Below are 22,939 nucleotides of genomic sequence, written 5' to 3' on the forward strand. Positions count from 1 at the left end.
GACGGACTTGGTTCAGATGCATGATGATAAGCATCAAAGCAACAGAGAAGCAACAGACTGGGCCTCCTACCAAACCACATCTCTGCCGGTTCCTTAAACACAGGAAAGGGGCTAAAACACACCACACAGACCCACACAGGAAGACTCAAACACACGCACATAACCCACACACTACTTGCGAACTACCGACAGGTAGGGGAAGAACAAATAACTAAACATTTGATACAAGGTACATATCCAAAGGAAAGTTTTTTTAATTACAATTTCCCACAAAATTGACATGGTTCCAGTATGAATGCTTACACAATTATCAAATTCTGTAAAGAAATTTGTATTTATAAATGTACAGTACATTGCATTAACTCACCAGTGACCCATAATTTATTCCCTCTGAAGTAGACTTTTAATTGTGCTTAAGTACATTTCAGATTGCTTAAACTGTAAATAAAGCAATATATTACATTGTATTTTTAGAAATATTTTTCAGTAAATTTAAAAAGAAGACTAGTTCTAACTGACAGTACCATGAGCCACAAAGTCACAATGAAACAACAAAATAACTAAAAAAAATAATAATAAAAAATAAAAAAATCTTTCAGTCACAGCATTTATTTTTGGGCCATGTACTCATAAAAACAGTCAGTGTCTAGGTTCTATTATACATAATTAATTAAAATTTAAAGACTACAACTTGATGAACATCAGTTAAGTATTTACAGCACTTTGACCTGAAGTAGTTTGCATAAGGCACAAGGATAAAGATGACAAAAAAAATACAGCAACAAATACAAACCCCACATACATCTAGTTAACACACTCTCCCCTAAGACACTCTACAATGGGTAGCAGGCTTAATCCAGCAGTCAAGTGTTCCGACAGTAGTACACACAAGACATGATTCAATTTTCACCGAATGCTCAACTTAATCAACTAATTGGCCCAAACTTTCCACGCAATGCATTTTCAGTTAATTGGCTTCAAATGCACGTTCGCCTAATTTGGGTGGGGGTCACAGCAATTCATCCATGATGTTGGTTCCCCAAATATTATTCCGATTCAGTCCATCAGGGACTGAATATTTTCAAATCAATTCAGTACTGAAAAAATATCAATGGGAGGTTGACTTTTAAGAAGATGAGCTCCTCCAAGTTTTCTAGCAGTGGCCTGGACTGACTTTGGGAACAGTTAATACTTGCTGTGTCGAACAGAATCTCGGCCGGGACAACACTTGGGGGGCAGCTCACATACCTAACAGCCACCTTGGCCAGGTCTGGCCACAGGAACTTCTTCAAATTCCAGTAATCCAGTGGATCACAGCTTTGATCGAGTATCTCTTCCTCGAGATACTCCAGCACTGCCAGCTCAGATGATCTGGGCCGTTCCTCTTGTTTGATCGTGCTCCTGATGTCATCCATGAGCGCCCAGAGGTTGTCCTTGTTGCTGAGAACGCTGTTGGTTGGAGCGGGGGCCTCACCGCATCCATTGGGAAGCAGAGACTTTGTTTCGGTTGAGGTAGATGAGGACAACTCCAGTTCCTGTATGAGGTCTTGTTTGCACTGCTCAGCTTCCTCCTCGGTGAACAAGGAGGTCTTGTACCGAGGGTCCAACATTGTCGCCCACATGTACCTTGGATCGTGAAGCGTTGAGGACATCTGGCTGACCATGGCTTGCTTCAGAGACTTGAGCATGTTGTCTATGCCCATAGTCTCATCAAAGAGCATGTCTATCTTTCGGTTCAGAATGTGAACGAGTGGTATGACTTGACCTAGCGTGGCGGTCCGATTGCTCATCTCCCTGCAGGCCACCTCGAAAGGTTTTAAAGCATTGCACACTGACTGCATCACTTCCCATTGGTCGCAGCTGATCAATTCCCTGAAATTGCACTCTATGGACATCTCATCAATGGCTTTCTTTTGTTCCACTAACCGTTCCAGCATGTAAAAGGATGTTTTCCACTTGGAGGGAATGTCCTGGACCAGCTGGTTTTCGGGCAAGTGGTACACCTTTTGCAGTTCCGCCAGCTTCTCCTTCGCTTTCGCGGAGCGGTGAACGCGTTCACAGATCTTTCTGGCGATGCTCAGCAGGTTCTGAACCATCCGCTGGCTCTTTATGGCTTCGTTCACGATGAGGTCAATGGTATGCCCGAAGCACCGCAGGGCGGCGTGATCGTTGTCCTCCACTGTGTTGCCTATGCTCTGATTATCGGTCACGGTGAATCCGATCTTCAGCCCCGAAGAGCTGATCCAGGCGTCCCAGAGGTACTCGAGCTGATTCTGAACATTCAGCACGTTGTAGTCACAGTCGATTGGGGAGATGCTGAGCAGGGCGGAGCAGTGGAAATCCTGGCCTTGGGGTCGCACGCAGGACTCGTACGTCACCCAGTGGGCTGTCAGGGTGAGGTACTCCCGAGTCTGGCTGCTGACCCAGATGCTTGCAGTGAAATGGACAACGCCACCTTCTGCTTCTTTCAGATGCATGATGACAACCTCCTTCACCCTCTTGTACATCTCTGGTATGGCAGTGCTCGTGAAGTAGGAAGACGAGGGGAGGGAGTATTGCGGTTGCAAATATTCCAGTAAGCGATTGAGGCCGACGTTCTCCACCAAGGCTGAAGGCTGGAGGTCCAGTGCAAGCATTTCGGCAATGAGCTTGGTGATTTTTTTGGCAACCGGATGGTACTCATCAAATCTTTCACTGTTTTCTTCATATGAAGACGTGTCCATGGGCTCCTGTTTCACTTGAACGTCAGTGGAGGACACAACACCTGAGATGCTGCTGTTGTTTTCAAGAACATGTCCGTGAAATCTCTGCATGTGCCTGAATAAACAACTGGTGCCAAGATTTGTTGTCTTTTTGCCCCGACTTATTGTGCGGCTACAGTGCAAACAAACTACCTTTGTGGGATCTGTGGTGGAAATAGAAAAATGATTCCATAACTTTGAAGTCTTTTTGCCAAAAACAGGCAAAGTGTGTGGTTTTCTCTCACTGGGAGGACTACTGGCTAAATTAGTGGACAGAGACTCTGCAGCAGCAAGGGTGGCATAGGGCGACTGAGGTGAGGCAGTTTTGTCAGGTGTGCTTTTTTGGCTCTTGAGAACATTGGGATGGCGTCTCATGAGATGTCTCATCAGACAGCTAGTTCCAAAGTCTCCTCGTTTGCCTCGGCTTATAACACAAGGACAGTACCGACACAATGCTTTGAGCTGATGATCAACCGGAGAGACGATGAAATGGTGCCACACCTCTGACTTGACCCGCTTCATGATTTTTTTGTTTTGCTGGAAAACCGAACTCAGACCGACGATGAGGCTCGGGCCCTCAGCGAGGTCGTCCGGTGAGGAGGTCAGAGACGAGTCCTTGTCGCCTTTGGGTCCCAGTGACAAATCAAGCGAGGTCTCCTGTCCTGACTGACACGGCCCTTTGTCAACGTCCTCTCTCAGCACATCCATGTTCTCACTTAACGTTTGGGGCACCTCGTCAGACGTCGTCTCGGGAGAAGATGATGCGGAGACGGGCTCCTTTTTCAACTCGCCTGCCTCCTCCAGCTTGATGTGAGGCAGCAGAGTAGGAGGATTCGTGTAAGGCGGTGGGATGTTGGAGCCCTGCCCGTTTTCCTCGATGACAATGTCTCGGTGGGCCCGCCACATGTGACGAATTAAACAGCTCGTTCCCAGATCTTTGCCGTTCTTCCCCCGGCTGAATTCATTCATGCAGTGTATGCACACAGCCTTGGAGCTGTCTGCTGGGGACAGGTAGAAGTGTTTCCACACCGCCGATCTCCGACGAGAGTTTGAGTTTTTGGGAGTTGAAACGGTAGGCTCGGAAACTCCGTCCACGTTATCTTCGTTATGGTTATTGCTGGAATGTGGGGGGGAAGCCGCACAGGTGTCGCTTTTGGCACACTTCTCTAATTTTGGTGTAACTTCAGACGCTTCTTCGGCTGCAACCTCGGTGCTTTCCGAAGAAGAGACAGGCGGTGAGGAACTTTTCTGCAAAGTGGGTGTTGAGTTAGCTGCCGATTCCCTGCTATTTGGTGAGTTGACGGGAGGTATTAAGGATGAAGCAACAGAGGTTGCCAGAGTTCTAGAAGAAACCTCGCCGTCTTGTAAGAGCACAGTGGGGTGAGCCCTTCGCACGTGTCTCATCAGACAACTGGTGCTGAGATCTTTCTCGTTCTTACCCCGACTGAACTCCTTCATACAGTACAAACAGATTGCTTTGGTGCTGTCTCGTGGAGATATGAAGAAATGGTTCCAGGCGGGGGACTTCTTTCTAGCGTTAACAGGATTTCTAATTGACGACAACAGACTCTGGGTCACAGCGTCCATTGCAACATCATAAAGAGTACTAGTGTAACCACTAAGTAAATTACCATAATCATCATTATACCTGGTTGCAAAAGGGCCGACTGAGTTGTCAAAGGTTACATTTTCATCTTCTTGGATACCTTCATCCACAGTCATTGGTTCTTCTTCTTTGAAATGCGGATCTCTTTCTGCTTCCAGTGGTTCGTCCATCTTTTTGTCTTCTGACGAAAGGCTCTCCGGAGAAGACGGCTGGTCACATGTCTCCTTGAGAGAGGACAGCTCGCCGACTGCTGGCGGATCTGACGGTGGCGAGTCATCCTGCGGAGATGTGCCTTGTGAGGGCTCCTCGGGGGAAGGGGACACAGAGGAGGAATCTTCAGCCAGCATCTCAGCGGAGCTTGTTTCAGGTTTTGCTTCCATAGTCTCATGAGGGGTAAGGCTGTATGACTTAAACACGTAACCATCTTGCCCTTCGATTTTCAGGCACATTCCTTTAGCTTCTTGTTTTTTGTCATTTGCTGTGCAGTCATTATGTTCCAGGCCCCCATCATCACTACTGTGAGAGAGGTCCTCCTCTCCGTCCATTTTAGGAGACTAAAATTTTGCCTGAGGAAAAAAAAATCCTTTGCTTAATACCAGCCAGTTAGGGAACAGAGAGTCATGAGTGAGGGGGTGAAGGGTCCTCACTGTGTTCCTTAATATTTTCCCTGGTCCCCACCAGTGTTCAGTTATTCAGTGTGCTAGTGTCCATGCCCAGAAAGACCAGTCTTGTTCAAATGTTCCCTTTGTCATGCAAATGTGCCAGAAGTCCCTGAGAGGTACAGTTCTTAAAATCTGAGAGGGAGGGGCAGAGAAAGAGAGAGAGAGAAATGTCAGTTTCATTTGTCTTTCTTTTCTGATCTGTGAACTTAATGTAATTTAAAACTAAATACAATGGAATAGTAGAAAAAACAAACGACGATAGCAATTGCAATTAACTAAGTTCATTACATTTTGTAAACGACAAGATCATAAATTAATTACAATTCGATTTTAAACCATTAAAAATAATAATAATAATAATAATAATAATAATAATAAATTCAAATGCAACTTTACCCTAAATGTGCTTTATATTTTATGTTGTGTTGTGCATGTTATAATGCATGTCAAACAATAAATCCGGTTCAAATGGATACCAGTGCCAGATGTAACGTACCAAATCATCCTTGATAGAAGTGTTCCTGTTTGTGAAATTGTACATTTAAAACTATAAAGAGAGGCAACACATTCCGCTGAGAACAAAATCATATCCATTGAAACCAAGCGCTTTCATTATATGTATCGAAAAAAAGAAAACCATTCAGTGGTAGCCGGAAAAACAAAAAATATAATTAATATTTCTGAAATACTATACTGTGGGCTCAAAAGGTTGATATAAGGTCTGAGCCAGGCGTTTCAATGCAACAGTGACTCAAGCAATAGTGAGTTTCGTGCAGAAAACCTATTGTTACGTTTCGCATAATCGCTGGTCCATAACGTTTAATTTTCAACATAACATAAAGGTAATAAATAGACATATACATTTCCTCCACATCGCACGATCTGAAGATTGTGTAAGTGCTTCGATACTGTAATGTCAGCAAGTTGGATTTACAAGAAACGGTTCGGACAGATGAAAGTCAACTGGCATTCGTGTCCTGTACTTGGTAATTCACTAGCTACAGTAGCCAGATACTCGGTTCTTAGTTCAAAATATTAATTTGCTACTGAAAGAAAAAGTGATTCAACTATCTTGGCAAACAGTTAAGTTTGTATCCGCAGCACCCGTAACTAAACACATTAACTTACATTTTCTGAACCAGCTCAGCGAGTGTGAACAATCACTAGCTAGCCAGCATAATATCTGGATACACCAATGCGTTTTGAAAACTGATTAATGCAATTTATCAAGACATCTAGATCTGCCATAATATCAAGTTAACCACTGGCTATATTAAAAGATCACCAAGAAACCCGACAAACTCGCGACCACTGTCAAGACCGTTTACAGTATGTTCACAAATGAAGTGCCTCGATGTTAGCTTTATGGAGCTCACTTTTCCGGGTTTATGCAATTCTTCCAGTCGTCTGATGTGCCCGATCTTTCCACAAACCACATGCTAACGTTACAACCTTGTGTTTTTCATGCCTAACGGTGTGAATAACCACTCTGATAGAATGAACTTAATATTCAATAAACCAGTATTTTCGACAAAAGCTTTTTGCTGCCTGCACATTAAGTCAATTTTAATTAAAATCCACTGTTATGCTTGAAAAAATCTGAGTATGCACAATTTGATAATCGCTCTGCATATCCAAGGCTCAAAACTGCTAGCCACCAAGCAGCTATATTGTTAGCCAATTGGATATATAAACGTTAGCAAGCTAGCTAATTAACAAATCAGTTTAGCTAGCTAACAATGGAGGCCTAGATAGCTGCTAGCTAGCTACGTAGCTCCGTCACATGTCAATACAACACAGACAAAAACAAACAGGCAGGATCAAGCTAACGTATGCTCAGCTACCTTGCTGTCAGAGATCCAAGAAGAGAGAAATCTAAAGTACAGCAAACTTATCCCTGACATTTCCATCTCTGATACGGAAAGAACTGGTAGGGGTTAAAGACTAAGTCTCGTCGTAAAGTCGCTGCTACTGTAGCCAGCTAGGCCACACAGGAACTCGACCTGGTGAGGCAGAACCAGATCCTGGCAGTAGAACAGTGGAAGAACCAGCCAGAGAACCGGATCAGCCCAACAACCCCACACATTTTAAGGGCAAGTCAACCGTCCGCAGTCAATTTCACAAATACAGTGTACATACCTGAAAGCCCTGAGATCAACTTCAGTTAGTTTTGGTAACTAAACAGTTAAATAAAAAAATATATTTAATTGATCTGAAGAGGCAATTAGTTCGTTGCTTTGTCTCCTCTGCAATTCGCTAGCATTGGACAGCAGGAGCTCCACACAGCGTAGGACGGAAGGAACGTGCTTTCATGACGTCATAGGGTTTAAGGGTTTCCAAAATGGCGACGTAGTAATAAAAAGGAAAACAAAACACTCGTCTTACTTGGTGGTTACATTTCCTGTAAGCAGTCTCTTAGCATGTTAGGATATCCCCTGATCGTAAATATTACACATAAAAACATTTTCGCTTTCCAGTGCGCTTTGATGCAATCCTTTTACTTTATTATGACGAGAAAATAAATACATATAAGACAGCATGCTTTGTTTTCCTTCTAATGCTGCACTTTAAATTATACTTTACACGGGGTTTCTTGACCTGGACAGACTCTCAGGGGCAAGGAGGCGCCATAATGGGTGGGGCAAAACAAGGCACGCTTTGCTATTTAAATACAGCGCGGATCCTATTGTAAGGTGGATTACTAGTAAACGTACTCCCAACATCAGTTTCTTGTACTATAATATCCATGAATTACTCACAAATGAAACCTATCACTTATTCCGGTGTGATGATTTGCACTATGTATCCAATATAAACTGAATTGACCATTTGTGCACATGGTTGGACAATTGAACGTGAGCATAATAGCAATGAGCAAATATGAGCTGACAGTGAACAAACAAAAATATGGTCTTTGCTAAATGAGCTAAACTCTCGATAGCTAACTAGCTAAGTCTTTCACGATAGATCTAATGAAACGTTGTAACACAATGCATTGCACCAATATGTGGCACCCAGTGACAGGAAAAACAGACGCTGAACTATGAAAATAACACATTTGACCGTTGGACCCAAGCTGACTGGTTGGCTTGGGACACCAGCAATACAAAGGGAACTCTGCATCGTAAAAAGGGTTCGTTGAATATTAGGGAACTTCCTGACCCCCCTCATCCCGCTGCTACGCAATCACGCTGTACGAGTGGGTGGGGCCTCGAGTGCAGCCGCATTGTTGTTGGGGGAGAGGGCAGCCCGGAGCAGCTGCCGTTCGTTATTAGAAAGCGGACAGTTAAATGCACAAATGTTTTTTTATACAAATACTTAAATGCCGCAGATAGAACCGAGGCCAGAATCTGGACGGTTGCCGCGGATACCACGCTTTATCTTTCACATTTTCAGTTGAAAGCTCGAGCGGCGTCCGTTGGATGAGAAGACTGTGCGGAATCTCAGGCGCTCTGCAGGCCATATCGCCATTGCTTTTTACCAGCGCTACTGTCTTCGGCAAAAGCTTGGGATCTCTGAGGTATGGGCTCCTTATTTTCACTCTCACTCACAGATCTACTCACTGGTATTGTCTAAATGCTACCGACCAACGCAGGTTGCCATTTGTTTGGGAAAACATAACTTTAAGTCGCCTTCACTTTAAAGGTTTCTTGTTTTTTGGACGCCATATTTGCCGTTGCTAGCTAGCAAAATGTAGCTAGTTGGACATTAGCGAGTTGTAGTATGAACTGCCCCAGTTTCGTTGCCTCAGGCCGCCTAGCCATGGTCGCTGTTCACTCAGCTGAGCAGTTCTCGGCACAGTGTGTGCTTAGCGAGTATTTGTCTGACAAGTTGGCTAAATGGACGACTGCAGCGGGGTGATCCACTAAGTGCAGGAACATCATTTTTTTAGCTGGATAGTTTAACTTCACAGCAGTGTTAAGTAACAAATAAAATATTTTAACGTAACTCATTGATCTAAACCTGCCGGCACCTATGTTATACGGAGACACCAAATAACCAGACATTTTCTCAGTCACAATAGACAGCTGGCTAACTTGTTTTGTTTATTAGTAATCCGGCCAACTATCGCTAAATTCTTGGTTCGTCTTTCCTAAAGGATAGGAAGTGCCTGCTAGTTAACCTAGTCAGTTAACTTCGTAAAGTGGTTAAAGAGACGTACGCCCCAATTGCGGATTTCGAGCAAGCTTGATCGTGGATATGTTGCTATGCCACCAAATCAATGGGTTGATCTTACATTGCTATACAATGCATGCAATATTCAAAGGCAATAAAAGTTATTTAATCAATTATCTAGTGTAACATGCCTTTTTTGCAGGTCATAATTAATGTTAACTAAATAATATTAGCTAAGTTAAACATAAATAACTTTTCGAGGGGAGTGCTGCCACAGGAAATGGCTAGCTACACATGCTAGCTGCCTTAGTTTTATGACTAAATGTTCCTTTTTATTTAATTATCATATTGTAATAAGAGTATTTATTTACCCCTAATGATTGGAACTGAGTTCTTGCAGAACTCGTTTATTTGTGCTTACCTAATCGGGTTAACGTTGGCTCTTCGGATCCCCTATGTGAAGTTCAAATGAACTTATCTACTTACTGGTGGTGTATGTTTGATCACTATCTTGCACTTCATTAATAGTTTTGCCTATGTTGTCACGGGGAACTGCTTTTAAAATTGCACCAGGGAGCAGGCTGTCATGATAGGTAGGCTCTTCCGGTTGTCTTTCTCAACATCGCCCCCAATTAGAACGGCATTTTGCTCACTTACCTTTTGAATTGCATTAGTCACTACCATAATTTGACCTCGAGAAAAGATGGTCTTGACACAAGATCGCCCTTAAGCTATGGGCATAACTGCTATTCGAAACTTTTAGGGGGAAATTGACTCCCCCTTAAGTATGGGGTGTTCTTAGGAGTCTGTAGAATGGGCTTGTTGCACACATCCAGGTCCTATGTTGCAGAATTAGTTTGCCTGAAAAATTAGAGACATGGTTTTGATGAAACCAGGACACTGCAGCTATATTTTCAGGCAAGTCTTCGGTTGTGAAGAGTGCTTATAATTTGACAAACAAGACCTGGGCAATTTCTGAAGTCGCTGTGGGGAGAAATACATTAAATATCAGGAATAACAAGAACAGTGAAACTGAACAGCCAGTAACCTGAAAATGTGAAAATCGTGTGCATATGCAAAACGTATGCATTTAGTTTGGAGTGTTTATTAGATGGCAGAATTGTGTTCTTGGTGTGGCAGGCATGAAAATGAAACTAGGGTAAATTTAACATTGCTAGCCTGGCAAAATAAAATCCTTGCCACAAAAACGGAACTGTTAATTTTTGTTTGACGTATTTGCATGTAAATTTTTTTCCCTCCGTGTCCTTCCTTCATCAGACTTAGACGAGGTTCCGATTTAAGTGCGCACGTTTGTGTCCCCGGCCTCGTCTAGGTCGTCGGCATGAAGAAGAAAGCCCGGAATCCCCGGGCGCCGCAGCGGGCCGCCTCCCCCATCCGGCCCTCGCCCAACCGGGAGACGCTGACGTACGCGCAGGCGCAGCGCATGGTGGAGCTGGAGCTGGACGGGCGCGTTCACCGCATCGGCATCTACGACAAGCTGGAGGTGGTCGCGGACGACGACCCCACGGCCCAGGAGATGCTGGAGTGCAACAGCAACAAGGAGAACAGCGAGAAGCCCCAGCAGGCCCCGGTGCGCTCGGCGCGGCTCAAGAGCAGCCGGGAGAAGAGGAACGCGGCCCTGAGCGAGGCGCAGGCGGCGCCGCCCGCCCCCGCGCTGCCCGAGCCGCGGATCCGCACGGTGGAGTACAACCTGCCCGCCGTGCCCCGCCGGCCCGCCGCCTACTTCACCTACGCCGAGAAGACGGCCGAGGAGCTGGACGAGGAGGTGGAGTACGACATGGACGAGGAGGACTACGCCTGGCTGGACCTGGTCAACGAGAAGAGGCGGGCCGACGGCTTCAGCCAGGTCTCCCAGAACGTCTTCGAGTTCCTCATGGACCGCTTCGAGAAGGACTCCTTCCTGGACGGCCAGGGCCGGGGCGGGCGGGAGCCGCTGGTCGACGAGGACGCCGTCTGCTGCGTGTGCATGGACGGCGAGTGCCACGACAGCAACGCCATCCTCTTCTGCGACGCCTGCAACCTGGCGGTGCACCAGGAGTGCTACGGCGTGCCCTACATCCCCGAGGGCCAGTGGCTGTGCCGGCACTGCCTGCAGGCCCCCTCCCGGCCCGCCAGCTGCGTGCTCTGCCCCAACCGGGGCGGGGCCCTCAAGAGGACCGACGACGACCGCTGGGGCCACGTGGTGTGCGCCCTGTGGGTGCCCGAGGTGGGCTTCTCCAGCGCCGTCTTCGTGGAGCCCATCGACGGCGTGCGCAGCATCCCGCCGGCGCGCTGGAAGCTAACGTGCTACCTGTGCAAGGAGAAGGGCGTGGGCGCCTGCATCCAGTGCCACCGCGCCAACTGCTACACCGCCTTCCACGCCAGCTGCGCCCAGAAGGCCGGGCTCTGCATGAAGATGGAGCCCGTCAGGGAGGGGGGCGGCGGCGGCGGCGCCTTCTCCGTCAAGAAGACGGCCTACTGCGGGGCGCACACGCCCGGCGGCTGCGCCCGCAGGCCCCTGGCCATCTACGAGGACGGCGAGGCGGAAAACGGGCGCGCTCGGGTGGGCGACGCGGGCGGCAGGAGGACGAGGTTGAAAAGCAGGAAGAAGAAGAAGAAGAGCAAGAAGGCCGTGTGTGAGCCTCAGGCCGTGGTCCCAGCCGTGACTGTGCCCAGTATTTCACCAGAGAGGTAAGTTCACAATCTAATAAGACCACCAACGATTGGTGCAAAACAAATACCTTGACCAATCATTGGTCATGTTATTGGTTTTGCACATGCTAAAGCTCTTAGTAAATCAGGTGCCAAAGGTGCATCAGTCTTTGTACATATTTGTGCATAAGCGTTGTGAACAATGACACGTTTGCAGGACTCAAAGCTGTTTGCTCAGGATCAAAATTATAAAGCTTCCCTCATTTTTAAAATTTAATTTGTCCTTCTGGTTGCTGCTCAGGTTGAACACCATCCTCGGTCAGGTGTCTGTCCAGAAGAAGAAGGTGTTTGTCGAGCGGGTGCTCAGCTACTGGATCCTGAAGAGGCAGTCGAGGAACGGCGCCCCGCTGATCCGGCGCCTGCAGTCCAGCGTGCCGTCCCAGAAAACGGCCCAGCCGGTCAGTGCAGCAGCGCCTCGCCCGGCTTTCATTGTGTTTGTGAACGTGTGCGAGTCCTGAGTGGAGGCCAGGGCGTGATGAGGTCACTCACACTGCACACCTGTGGGGAAAGACAACTGACAACATTTATCAGCACTTCCTGTACATTGGATTGATTTTTTTTACTCTTAAACTAAACTAAACGTAGCTTCTTGCAAGTAGCCTGTTTTTTTGTGGCATCAACATTGGAATGTTCAAACACGCACTTTTGTCTAAGTACATGTATTTGGAAGTCTTAATTATTAGGAAGCATTGGCGTTCACGTGTGAAATTTCAGATGAGCTGTCTTGACTCTAAGCGGCGCTGTCTGTGTTAAAAGATGGTTAAAACCCTGCGCCCCCTTCAGAGGGAGACGGAGGAGGAGAGCCGGGCGCTGAAGGAGCAGCTGAAGGACTGGCACCGGCTGCGGCACGACCTGGAGAGAGCCCGCCTCCTGCTGGAGCTCATCCGCAAGAGGGAGAAGCTCAAGAGGGAGGAGGTACCGTCACTCACAGCCCTTCTGAAATTTCAGCCAATCGCTTTAATGCGCTGGTACCGACGGGCCAATGAGAATGCAGAGCTCAAACCCGCGCCGTGCTCTTGCTCTGCAGATGAAGCTGCAGCAGTCGGTGCTGGAGGTGCAGCTCACCCCCTTGACGGTTCTGCTGCGGGCCGTCCTGAACCAGCTCCAGGAGAAGGACCAGGCCAGGATCTTCGCCCAGCCTGTCAGCGTCAAAGAGGTCAGTCAAGACTCTGAAAGTTTTTAATCAATTTCTCACTTTGTTAAAAACCATAAGTCTCAGTGCATAATGCATGTCTGGGCATTCCCAGCTGGAAGAAAAGAGGAAATCGTTTGGCATGGTGTGTCCTTATTGGACATTGCCAAAGGAGGCTTCGCGTTCTGATTGGAGGCCTGACGTGTGAGTGTGTGTTCCCGTCTGGCAGGTCCCGGACTACCTGGACCACATCAAGCGGCCCATGGACTTCTCCACCATGCGGAAGCGCGTGGAGGCCCAGGGCTACCGGAGCCTGGATGAGTTCGAGGACGACTTCAACCTCATCGTGGCCAACTGCATGAAGTACAACGCCAAGGACACCGTCTTCTACCGCGCGGGCGTGCGCCTGCGCGACCAGGGCGGGGCCCTGCTCCGGAAGACCCGGCGGGACGCCCTGGCCACCGGGTTCGACTTCCAGAGCGGGATGCTCCTGGCCGAGCCGCCCAAGCAGGAGGCTCCGCCCCCGTTCGCCTGGGAGGACGGTGAGGAGCGCTCCCCTTCAGTTCGCCTCCATCCCTCTCTCCCTAAATATGGACAACTAGCACCCAGCCTATTAGGTTTAAGCATTCACTTGAGTCATCGAGGAGAGGTTGTGAAGAATTAATGGGCGAATGTGATTGGCTACAGTCCACACAGGATGACTGGGAAAGTTCAGATCTGTATGAGGGTTAGGAAGCTATATAAGAATTTCAGACTTAACACTGCTATTCTTCTCATAACAAACAGGGCCAGGAAATTAACAAATGTGCACAAAACCTATCAGAGGTTTAATAAATGAAAATGGATAATTGATTTGAGAAAAAAGGGTTAAAACTATCTTGCATATGTCAAACAGCACGTACGGTCGCTAATGTGTGTTATCTGTACACAAACGGCTGTTATTTTGGTTGTTAGTTTGGAAGCCTGCAGGCCTGTCGTTATTTGGCTCACGAGCGGTTGTGTTGCAGTTGACCGGCTGCTGAATCCAGCCAATCGGGCGCACCTGTCTCTGGAGGAACAGCTGAAGCAGCTCCTGGAGAAGCTCGACTTGACATTTGCCATGAAATCGAGCCCGTCGCGGAGCAAGCGCCTCAAGCTGCTCAAGAAGGAGATCGGCGACGTCCGCTGCGAGATGAGCCTGAAGAAAGCCCCGCCCTCCAAACCGGAGAGCGGCCAATCGGATGCGAAGGAGGCGAGGCCTGCTGAGCAGAGCCTAGTGGAGGACGGTAGGTATTCGAGGCACTGGTCAGAATGACCTAGTCTGACTCCATTCATTTTGTAGGGATTCTGGCTACATATTTGCCCCTGTTTTGAAGTTCTTTGACTTGATGGAAACCATTTTGTTCGACAGGGGACAAGTCCGTGCCGCCAAAACTGGAGCCGTCGGATTCGTCGCCGCCTCCTGTGAACGCGGAGAGCGACCCGGAGCCGCCGAAGCTGAAGCCCGTCGAGCGCCAGCTCAGCTCGGAGAGCAAGTGCCACAAGTCTGTCAAGTTCAACGGCGAAGGCGGCGCCCCCTTGAGTTCGGAGGCGAAAGTGAACGGGCACGCCTCCGACGGCGAGGGGGGTGTCGTGACGGCGGCCCCCGCCCCGGCGGAACCCGCCAACCCCGTGGGCAGGCGCACGGCCGTCCTCTTCCGCAAGTCCAAGAGCCCGGCGAAGCCCGCGGGGCCCCGCGAGGCCCCGCCCCCCCGGCCCCAGCTGGGCACCAAGACCTTCCTCTCCGTGGTGATCCCGCGCCTGGAGACGCTCCTGCAGCCCCGCAAGAGGTCCCGCAGCGCCAGCGGCGACAGCCAGCCCGGGGACACGCCCGCCAGCAAGCGCCTTCGCCAAGGTAGGCCCCGCCCCCTGAAACCACCATCGTCCCCTCGCCACGGTGCGCACAGCCTGTCGCCAGCTGTCATTGGGCCCGGAGCTAGCATTCTGCAATACCAGCCAGCTCGCTGGTCAGCGTTTCACAAGAAACTACAAACCTCTCTTCTTTGACAAGATCAGTTCTTTTAAGTCTAAAAGTACTAAGTTAGTCTCATCTTAGTGCGGAAAACGTGATACACCCGGTTTGTAGCAGAGAGCTGAAATTGTTAGTCTGGGAGGCGTGCTTGTTTCCAGTCCAGGTGTGAAGCTGCAGTCAGGCTGGCTGCATCGCTAGTTTCAGGAGGGTTGAGAGATGCCGTGTGTTTCCTGTTAAATAAACTGGAGGCTTGCTCAGCGTGTAGAATTGCTATTGCGGATAAAAGATCAGCATGGAAGAAAGATGGTCACCTTGAAAGAAGCAGCTGCAAGGCTAGATCTTCTGTGCGAGGGGAGAAAGGGTATCACTGGAGAGGCTGAAGTATTGTGCGGTGTAGTATTTGAGAACCCTTTCATTTTCCAGTTTCTTTACCGAAGGGCATTTTAATAAGCTCTATTTTCTGGCATTCAGCAGTATTTGAACGTGCCGACAGATTGACAGATTGTGCGTTTTAATTTGCGCGGCCCTTTCAAAGCTAAAGGTCCGCTCGGATTCTTCTGTAGCGGCGGTTCAGTGACGTGAGAGTACACACGGACGAGAGCAGGCCGGTCGGCGCAGGCAGACTGATTGAAGTGCAGGCCAGGGCCCGTGCAGAGTCCCATCAGGCCTGGGCTTGCACACTGAGCGGGCCTGAGCCTCGCGTGACCCGGCAAGCTCCTCCGCACATTCTCAGCTAACCCGCGTGGAATTTGCCCTGCTGTAACCGCCTCTGTGGAGCACCCCCCCGCCCCGCCCCCGCGCGGCCGTGCTGAGGGCTGGGGGGCGGGACTGACGCTGTTGTCTCTCGTCTCCAGGGCTGTCTAACGGCTTTGTCGTCGCCCAGGAGAAAGAGCTCATTCCCAGCAGGCAGCTGGAGCCTCGCCGGAGGTGCGCCTCTGAGTCCAGCATCTCCTCCAGCGGCAGCCTGCTGTGTAGCGCCAGGTACGCACCGGCCCTGTGGCCCCGCCCCCTGCCCTGTGGCCCCGCCCCCTGCTCTTTAACCCTGCCCTGTGCCCCTGCCACCTGCCTTGTGCCCCTGCCACCTGCCTTGTGCCCCTCTGTCCCCACCCCCTGCCCTGTGCCTCTGTGTCCCCACCTTGTGTCCCAGCCCCGCCTCAGACTCACTGAATTCCAAATTCTCCGTTTTCTCGAGCAGCCTGTTCAGACGGGGGTTTCGTGTGCTCACCACCCGACCACAGGTCCTGCTGCAAGGCGTGGCTTTAATGAACAGGATACACGTCCCTGTTAGGCCCAAACCACCGCAGCCCTGTTTGCTAACAGATTTCACTTCCTCTTCCTCTATTCTGCCTGTGAAATCCCAACAGTGTTTTGCATTCAGACACTAGCAGTGAGGTGGACGGAGGAGCGAGGCTAACGCAGTTTGATTTGTCGCTCTCCCGTTGCCGTAGCGGCGTCAGTCTTCCGAAGTGCGGGAGGGGCAGGTCGGCGGCCGCGCGGAGGAAGACCACGGACGACAAGAAGGAGCTGGTGGCCCGCGTCGGGACGGGGGGCCTGGCCAAAGCGGCGCGGCTCGCGGCCGGTGAGCGGCCCGCTTTCACTTCCTCCCGCGTGCGCGGGCGTGGCGCGGTGCGGGCGCGGCGCGGGCGAGCGGGGAGGGAAACGCATGCGGTCCCTCGCACTCCCGCCTTCCGGCTTCTCCATTTTGCGATCGGCTGGAAGCTGAGAGGGGACGGCTTTAATGACCGGCTGTAGGCGGTGTACAGCAGGGCCGCCCAACCCTGCTCCTGGAGCTCTACCGTCCTGTAGGTCTTCACTCCAACCCTGATAAAAGCCCTCCTTATTCAACATAGAGATCTCGGAGCGGCTAATTAGTAATCAGTAATAGGTAAGTGAATAGTAGGGTTGAAATGAAAACCTACAAGGACGGTAGATCTCCTGGAACAGGGTTGGGCAGCCTTGGTGTACAGCCTCCATCAGTGATGGCTACTTAAAGCAAAAAAATTGAAACCCAATCTTTTCTTTTCCGTTGTTTTTAATTGAATGTGTAACCAAGTATATGTACTGATACCGGGGGTCCTCAATCTTATCCAGAAAGTAAGTGGAGGCTTTCATTCCAACCAGACAGTTACACACCTGATTCTCCTAATTAAATGCCAAAGTCGTTGCTAAGGGACGTAATTTTTAGAATCAGGTGTGTAGCTGCTCGGTTGGAACAGAAGCCTGCTCCCACACCGGCCCTTTCTGGATAAGACTGAGGACCCTTGGTTTGCACAGTCCATTTTGGATGAGCCTTGGTGTGCTGGAGAAAGCAACCCAAGAAAGTAACACTGGAAAGGAGTGTTGCCTGTGTGTTTCCCTGTGTGTTCGAATGCCTGTGACGTGTCTCGTGGGTGCTGCCGGTCTGAAGCATGGCTTTTGGAGGTATTTTTCTCTGTTTGCAGTGTAGCCCGCGTAACTTTATTTGTCCATTATTCCTGCTTTCGTAGAAGTTGGCAACAACAATATGTGGATGTCCACTAGTGCCACAACTGTTGCACTGGAACCTCTAAAACTAGTTTGGGCAAAATGTAGCGGATATCCTTCCTACCCTGCCCTGGTGAGTGTGCGTGTGAGAGTTACTACCCTGCCCTGCCCTGGTCTCTGTCGTTCTGTGCGTGTGTGTACTACCCAGCAGTGGTCTGTGTCGTTCTGTGTGTGTGTGTACTTCCCCTGCAGTGGTGAGTGTGCAGGGGACTGTGCATGTGCATGCGCATTTGTGTGCTTGTGCATGCGTGCAAGTGTGTATATGCGTACTCTGCCGGAGTTGTGTGTGTATGTATGCGCGTGTGTCTGAGCATCTTTTATCATTCCCTCCTTCATCTACATGATGTTGCACACACAGCCACGCACCTGCACACGCACACGTATGTATACTGAGGGCTGTAACGCACATATTGCTCTCTCAGCCCTAAATGGGTATGATTTAGAACCCATGCTAATGCGGTGTAGCGCCTCAGACTGCCTGGAGGACATTTCTGAGGTATGAACTGGAACCAAACCCATGATGAAGAGTACAAGAGGTCCGGCACATCCGTGTCATTTTTGTCACTGACCGAACAATTTCACGAAAAACTGAACCGCTTGGTTTGCATTCAGCGCCATAAACGTATGTTCGCCGTTCTCCGACGCATTATGGATTAGGTCTCTGACTCGCTTGGCCACGCCCTGTTCTCTGTGTGCTTCTTTATTCCACCTAAAATAAAACAGACGCTCGGGCAGAGGATCGTCTGTCCTGACTCGGGATGCTGGTTCTTTTGATGATCATCTCTCTCTGGTTCCTTTGTGCCTCTGGGAAAGGTGTAATCCGGTATTTAGACCAATGATGGAAAACCCCAGTAGTGCTGGGACTGGTCCTCCGAACAGCGGCAGAACTTATTCAGGTGCCTGAGTAGTTTCCAGCTCTCTGGCTGACTGAAAATTCACAGCTTAATGTCATGTCTGGTAACTCTTTCACTACCTAAAACTCCGTTAGCTGCCAGCAGGGTTTTTTTAATGCACTGATACCTGTGCATATCTCTGTTCCGGAAATTTCTACACCAGCTATGCTAGTGTGCACCTGTGTATGTGCGTGCCTGTGTGTGTGTGTGTGTGTGCGCGCATCTGTGTGTCTGTACCTACTGTACACAGGAAGTGAAGTCGCAGTGTCAGAATCTTATTTTCTTTCCCTCTATCTTGCTATCCCTCTCATCCCCTTTACTCCGCATCCCTCTTTCTTTCTCTCCCTCTTTCTCCCCCCTCTCCGATCTCCCGGTGCAGATAATCGACCCCAAGATGCCCCGGGCGGGCTGTCGCCGCAGTGGGGCCTGGATCCCGATGCCCCCCCTGAGCGTGCTCCGGGTTGGAGAGCAGATGCAGTACAAGTCCGGAGAGAAACTCTTCCTCGTCCTCTTCTTCGACAACAGACGCAGCTGGTGAGACGCGAGGAGCGCGCTCGAGCCCGAGCGGTCCGTCCTCCCGGGGAACGGTAGCCCCCGCGGTGCCAGTTCTGTGTTTGGGTGCGGTGTGCGTGCGGACCACTGTTTACCCCAGCTGTGATGGCAGTGTGCTCTCCCGTTTCACTGTTAGCACAGCTAGCGCGGGGGCTAATTCCTTTTCACCATCTGATAATGGTGGGCTTATGGGCTTTCTGAGAAGTGCATACAGAAGAGGAGTTGTAAGACTTGTACACTACACTGGGGTTGCAGTGTAGTATAGCAGTGTGGCAGTGTAGTGTAATGGGTAAGGAGCTAGTCTTACTGTCGTTGTGCCCTTGAGCAAGGCACTTAATCTGCATTGCTTCAGTATGTATCCAGAAGAGCGTCTGCTAAGTGCCTGTAATGCAGCGTAATGACTGTAAAATTGTCTTTGTTTGCGCAAATTACAAAATGGCCACGAGTGTTTCCAACAGTTCCTGACCCCCCTGCCCTGCTTTCCCGCAGGCAATGGCTTCCTAAATCCAAGATGGTTCCGCTGGGGATGGACAAAGCCGTCGACCAGGTGAAGATGGCGGAGGGCCGCACCTCGAGCGCCCGCAAGGCCGTGCAGACCGCCTTCGACCGCGCCGCTAGCTACCTGAGCCGCGCGCGTGACGAGCCGGCCAGCGACCTGAGCGACCTGGACTGAACCGCACACGCCTCGCCCCGCCCCCCGGGGGCCTCGTCCGGGACGCCCCCGACCTCACTGTTTACCCGCCGGGCGTTTTGGGGGGTCCGCCCCGCGCCCGTGCCGTCCCACCCCCCACCCCTCTCCCAGCCTCGCTGGTCTGATGGCTGGGCTACTCAGAGAATGTTCCGGAGAGTTTGAAATCCTCCGCGACCGTGCTGCAGGACTGCTGGACGAACGCTGTAAACCCTCACTGCCATGACTCCATTTCCCAACATCCTCTCTGTTTCCACTAGTGAATAGCTCTGTATTTAATGCACTGTGTAAATACCTGTACATTGGCCGACACTAACTTATTCTGTAGGGGTTTATTTTTTTTGTTGTTACTTTTATCGGAACTGTATATTACTTTTCTTAATATTTATACGTATCGGTGATTATGTTCTCAATATGCCGCAGTCTTTGGTGCTATAAACAATGTCAAGTCCGAGTTAAAATGGAGGACTCGAGCGTGGGCTGAAACATACTGTACTGAAAAGTATTTCAGTAACTTTTTTCCATTTGTTTTTTCTCATAAGTTATTGAAGTTTATTTACATCGTAAGCTTCTCCACGTGGCATTAACGTTTGAATATTATTTTGTACGAGAATGTTTTTGTTTTTTTTCTTGAGAATTTTAGTGTGTTTTGTTTGTACATATTTATACAAATCTATATCTGTAAACTTCCAATCGTCACATGCAAAATCTATCGTAGCTATGGAAACCGAAAGTGCGTCGTTCTTATGAAACCAAAAATAGTCGTTGCCCAGATTTTTTATTTCTGTTTTTTAAACCTTCAGTGTGATTGTGTGGTTTGAAAGGTGTACTGTTAAACTGTCTCCTCCTTCCTTTTTTACTCGGTGGTGTTTTTTTTTTGACTGTGTTACAGGGACCTGTTGTAACTAAAGGAGGACATTTTTATTTATTGTACACACAAAATATTTGCATTACTTTATATCCGGAGAAATTGTAAGAGCTAAACCGAAGGGCACACTCAGCTAGTTGTGTTGAAATTTTACTTTCATTATAAATGACAGCGTGTTATTCATATCCTGTGATTTTACTGGTTGAATGGTGGAGTCTGTGATGTTTATTTAGTAGGGTCCTGGGTAGCCATGGATACAGTTTTGAATACATTTTGTATGGTTTATCTGTACCATTTTATTTTTCTTTGGGGAAAACCACGTTAGGTACTGGAAGTGGTTCCTGGGATTTCCCAGTAAGTTTAATTTTTTATATATATATAAATGACTATATATAGCTCTGTATTCATATTAATATGAATACATGAATACATATATATACACACACTGAAACATTTCTGGTTGATCTTAATATGTCGTGGAAGATTGAGATCTATGATAAGTGAGCAAGGGTAGAGAGAAAAAAATCAATGTGTCCACACTGTCTATGCCAAAGTAGTTTATTTTATCTGCTTGCAAATACAAGGTTGAGTTGCAAGGGTTTTTTTTTTTTTAAAGAAAGAAAATATTTAAGTGTAATGATTGTTTTTTGTTAAAAATAACAAAAAAAAACATGAAATGTGATCTATTCTGTAGTGGGGGTGTTGGAGTGCAGAACATCCACCAGACGGCGCCATTGCACTGCGCCAAAATGGAGAGATTTATGGGTACCGAGGGCCTTGCTTTCTGTTGCGCTATGCTTCTGTCAAGACATAATGGTGACCGGTTAGCCAGCTGTGTGAGGGGGTTTTGAACTTTTATGGCACGATGGATCAAATTATCTTTGGAATCAGTGCATAAGTTGACAGGTTCGTGGAATCAAAGTTGAGGCGTGAGGTCACTGAACAGACGAGTGTAATGAAAGCATTTATTCTAATGGACCCTTTTCTACGAGCAGGGACTTGGAATTGCCAGTACCCGTACTAAGCAAGGCTGAGCTTGGCTGATTGGTACATGGTTGGGCAGTCATGCATACCAGCCTTGTATCTCTCCGCTAATAAACCTGGCAAAAGCTGTGAAAGTCGAGAGTTATAAACAGGGATGCACCACCTTCAGTGCAGTTTGCTGCGGCAGCACCGTTTCACCGTACACTCAAACAGACGCTGTAGCCGTTCTAGCTCGTCAGCAGGAAACAACGCTCAGGGAAGGCAAATTAGCCAGAGGAGGGGGGCGTGTCATACTTGTAATACTTGTGCAACCAGCCCTCGGGGAATTCCACCGCTTTCATTTCCACCTGTGCCTATCACTCCTGCCAGTAGTACTGCTCCCAGAGCGTGAGTTAGGCCCTGAGCTCTGGAGAGGGTCCCACCATCTGGCGATGGAGGCTAACCTACGGGAGAGTCCTGTGGTAAAGGACGCGGTCTTGTTCTTTTGCCAGTAGGGGGCAGTCTTCCCTCTCAACCGAGTGGAAAAATCAGTGCCGCTGTGTTGTAGCCGACTCGTCGCGGTCAGTAACAATCGCTTGGTGTTTATTACAAAGAGTAGAGGTTTGCCTGGTGTCCTGGCGAAGTTATCTACACCAGTCTGACCGTCGAATCATCTCCCGGTTTAATTGGATTAATTCCCCAGGTTGTTAGTTTAGCTGATGTATAGGCAGTTCCCCAAAATGGTGTGGTTGCTGCTCATTGGTGATGGATCGAGGTGAGCTTCCACCACTTCCTTGGTCTCCAGTATATGAATTCAAACCCTTATGACGACTTTGGTTTTCCATTTTTGAAATTCGCATAGTGCAGGTGCACAATGTTGGGTTGGTGTTTACTGACCGTACTGTTACGTGTGCAGTTCTTTGAATGGTTTTGCACTCCACTGAAAATTGCAGCACACCACTTATGCACACACACACACACACACACACAAATGCATTCTCAAAAGTGCAGTGCTGAGGGTTAGTTGGATACCTTGTTAATCAACCGCAATACTTTCAAACCACAGTGCAAGGACAGGAGATTAAGTTTGACATTGGTCGAAAAAACGTTAATGTATGTTGGAGGACAGCCTCTCAGAAGTACACACGTCTCTGTGCGTTCATATCCCGGCTTTGTGCTAAAGTACAAAATGTGAACTGTGTGCACGCTGGAAGACTCTGGTAAATTAGAACAATGCTGAATGAATTGTATTATTTTGATTAAAAGTATTGAAGTTCTGTATGTGAAGATTTTTTAAAGTGCTCTGTAATATGCCCCAGATAACTTTTCAAATTGTAATGGCAAATCTATAGCCTACTTGCCTAATCACATCTAATCTACCACATTACACTCCCCCCGTGACCCAAATAAAATCGATAATTTTATTTTTCAACCAGATAAACGTTGCCAGTGGTCGTGTCTGATGTTTCTAAGCTCGAAAAATCTCACACTCT

General features: G+C 48.6%; 2 protein-coding genes across 9 annotated transcripts; one reads left to right on the plus strand and one right to left on the minus strand.

The window, feature by feature from the left end:
* Window positions 1-230: 230 nt before the first annotated feature.
* On the minus strand, window positions 231-7,585 carry zbed4 (zinc finger, BED-type containing 4). 4 transcript variants are annotated; one of them, XM_064319201.1, is made up of 2 exons: window positions 7,149-7,585; window positions 231-4,913 (listed from the first exon to the last, which is right to left on the minus strand). In XM_064319201.1, the coding sequence occupies exon 2, from the start codon at window positions 4,890-4,892 to the stop codon at window positions 1,092-1,094; it is 3,801 nt and encodes a 1,266-aa protein (XP_064175271.1). In that variant the 5' UTR covers window positions 4,893-4,913; window positions 7,149-7,585; the 3' UTR covers window positions 231-1,091. The 4 variants fall into 4 exon arrangements, with proteins under 4 accessions (XP_064175271.1, XP_064175268.1, XP_064175269.1 ...); XM_064319198.1 differs by having other exon boundaries at window positions 231-5,141; XM_064319199.1 differs by lacking the exon at window positions 7,149-7,585 and adding an exon at window positions 6,854-7,113 and having other exon boundaries at window positions 231-5,141.
* Window positions 7,586-8,080: 495 nt separating this feature from the next.
* Window positions 8,081-22,887, plus strand: LOC135245854 (bromodomain-containing protein 1-like). Of its 5 annotated transcripts, XM_064319207.1 has the most exons (13): window positions 8,082-8,529; window positions 10,459-11,816; window positions 12,079-12,235; window positions 12,621-12,752; window positions 12,865-12,993; window positions 13,199-13,511; window positions 13,977-14,234; window positions 14,360-14,842; window positions 15,814-15,940; window positions 16,408-16,538; window positions 17,446-17,555; window positions 18,755-18,909; window positions 19,417-22,887. In XM_064319207.1, the coding sequence occupies exons 2-13, from the start codon at window positions 10,468-10,470 to the stop codon at window positions 19,598-19,600; spliced, it is 3,528 nt and encodes a 1,175-aa protein (XP_064175277.1). In that variant the 5' UTR covers window positions 8,082-8,529; window positions 10,459-10,467; the 3' UTR covers window positions 19,601-22,887. The 5 variants fall into 5 exon arrangements, with proteins under 5 accessions (XP_064175275.1, XP_064175277.1, XP_064175273.1 ...); XM_064319203.1 differs by lacking the exon at window positions 17,446-17,555 and having other exon boundaries at window positions 8,084-8,529; window positions 10,404-11,816; window positions 12,594-12,752; window positions 19,417-19,580; XM_064319202.1 differs by lacking the exon at window positions 17,446-17,555 and having other exon boundaries at window positions 8,085-8,529; window positions 12,594-12,752; window positions 19,417-19,580.
* The last annotated feature ends 52 nt before the right edge of the window (window positions 22,888-22,939 follow it).

The sequence above is a fragment of the Anguilla rostrata genome, chromosome 19 (genome assembly GCF_018555375.3).
Source record: "Anguilla rostrata isolate EN2019 chromosome 19, ASM1855537v3, whole genome shotgun sequence".
NCBI classification, from domain to species: Eukaryota; Metazoa; Chordata; class Actinopteri; order Anguilliformes; family Anguillidae; genus Anguilla; species Anguilla rostrata.

Excerpts from the sequence above, each read along its gene's own strand:
- LOC135245854 (XM_064319207.1), top strand. The coding sequence starts at position 10,468 with ATGAAGAAGAAAGCCCGGAATCCCCGGGCGCCGCAGCGGGCCGCCTCC. Across the intron at positions 11,817-12,078 it reads CCCAGTATTTCACCAGAGAG|GTTGAACACCATCCTCGGTC; the intron begins GTAAGTTCACAA and ends GTTGCTGCTCAG. Across the intron at positions 15,941-16,407 it reads AGCCTGCTGTGTAGCGCCAG|CGGCGTCAGTCTTCCGAAGT; the intron begins GTACGCACCGGC and ends CCGTTGCCGTAG.
- zbed4 (XM_064319201.1), bottom strand. The coding sequence starts at position 4,892 with ATGGACGGAGAGGAGGACCTCTCTCACAGTAGTGATGATGGGGGCCTG.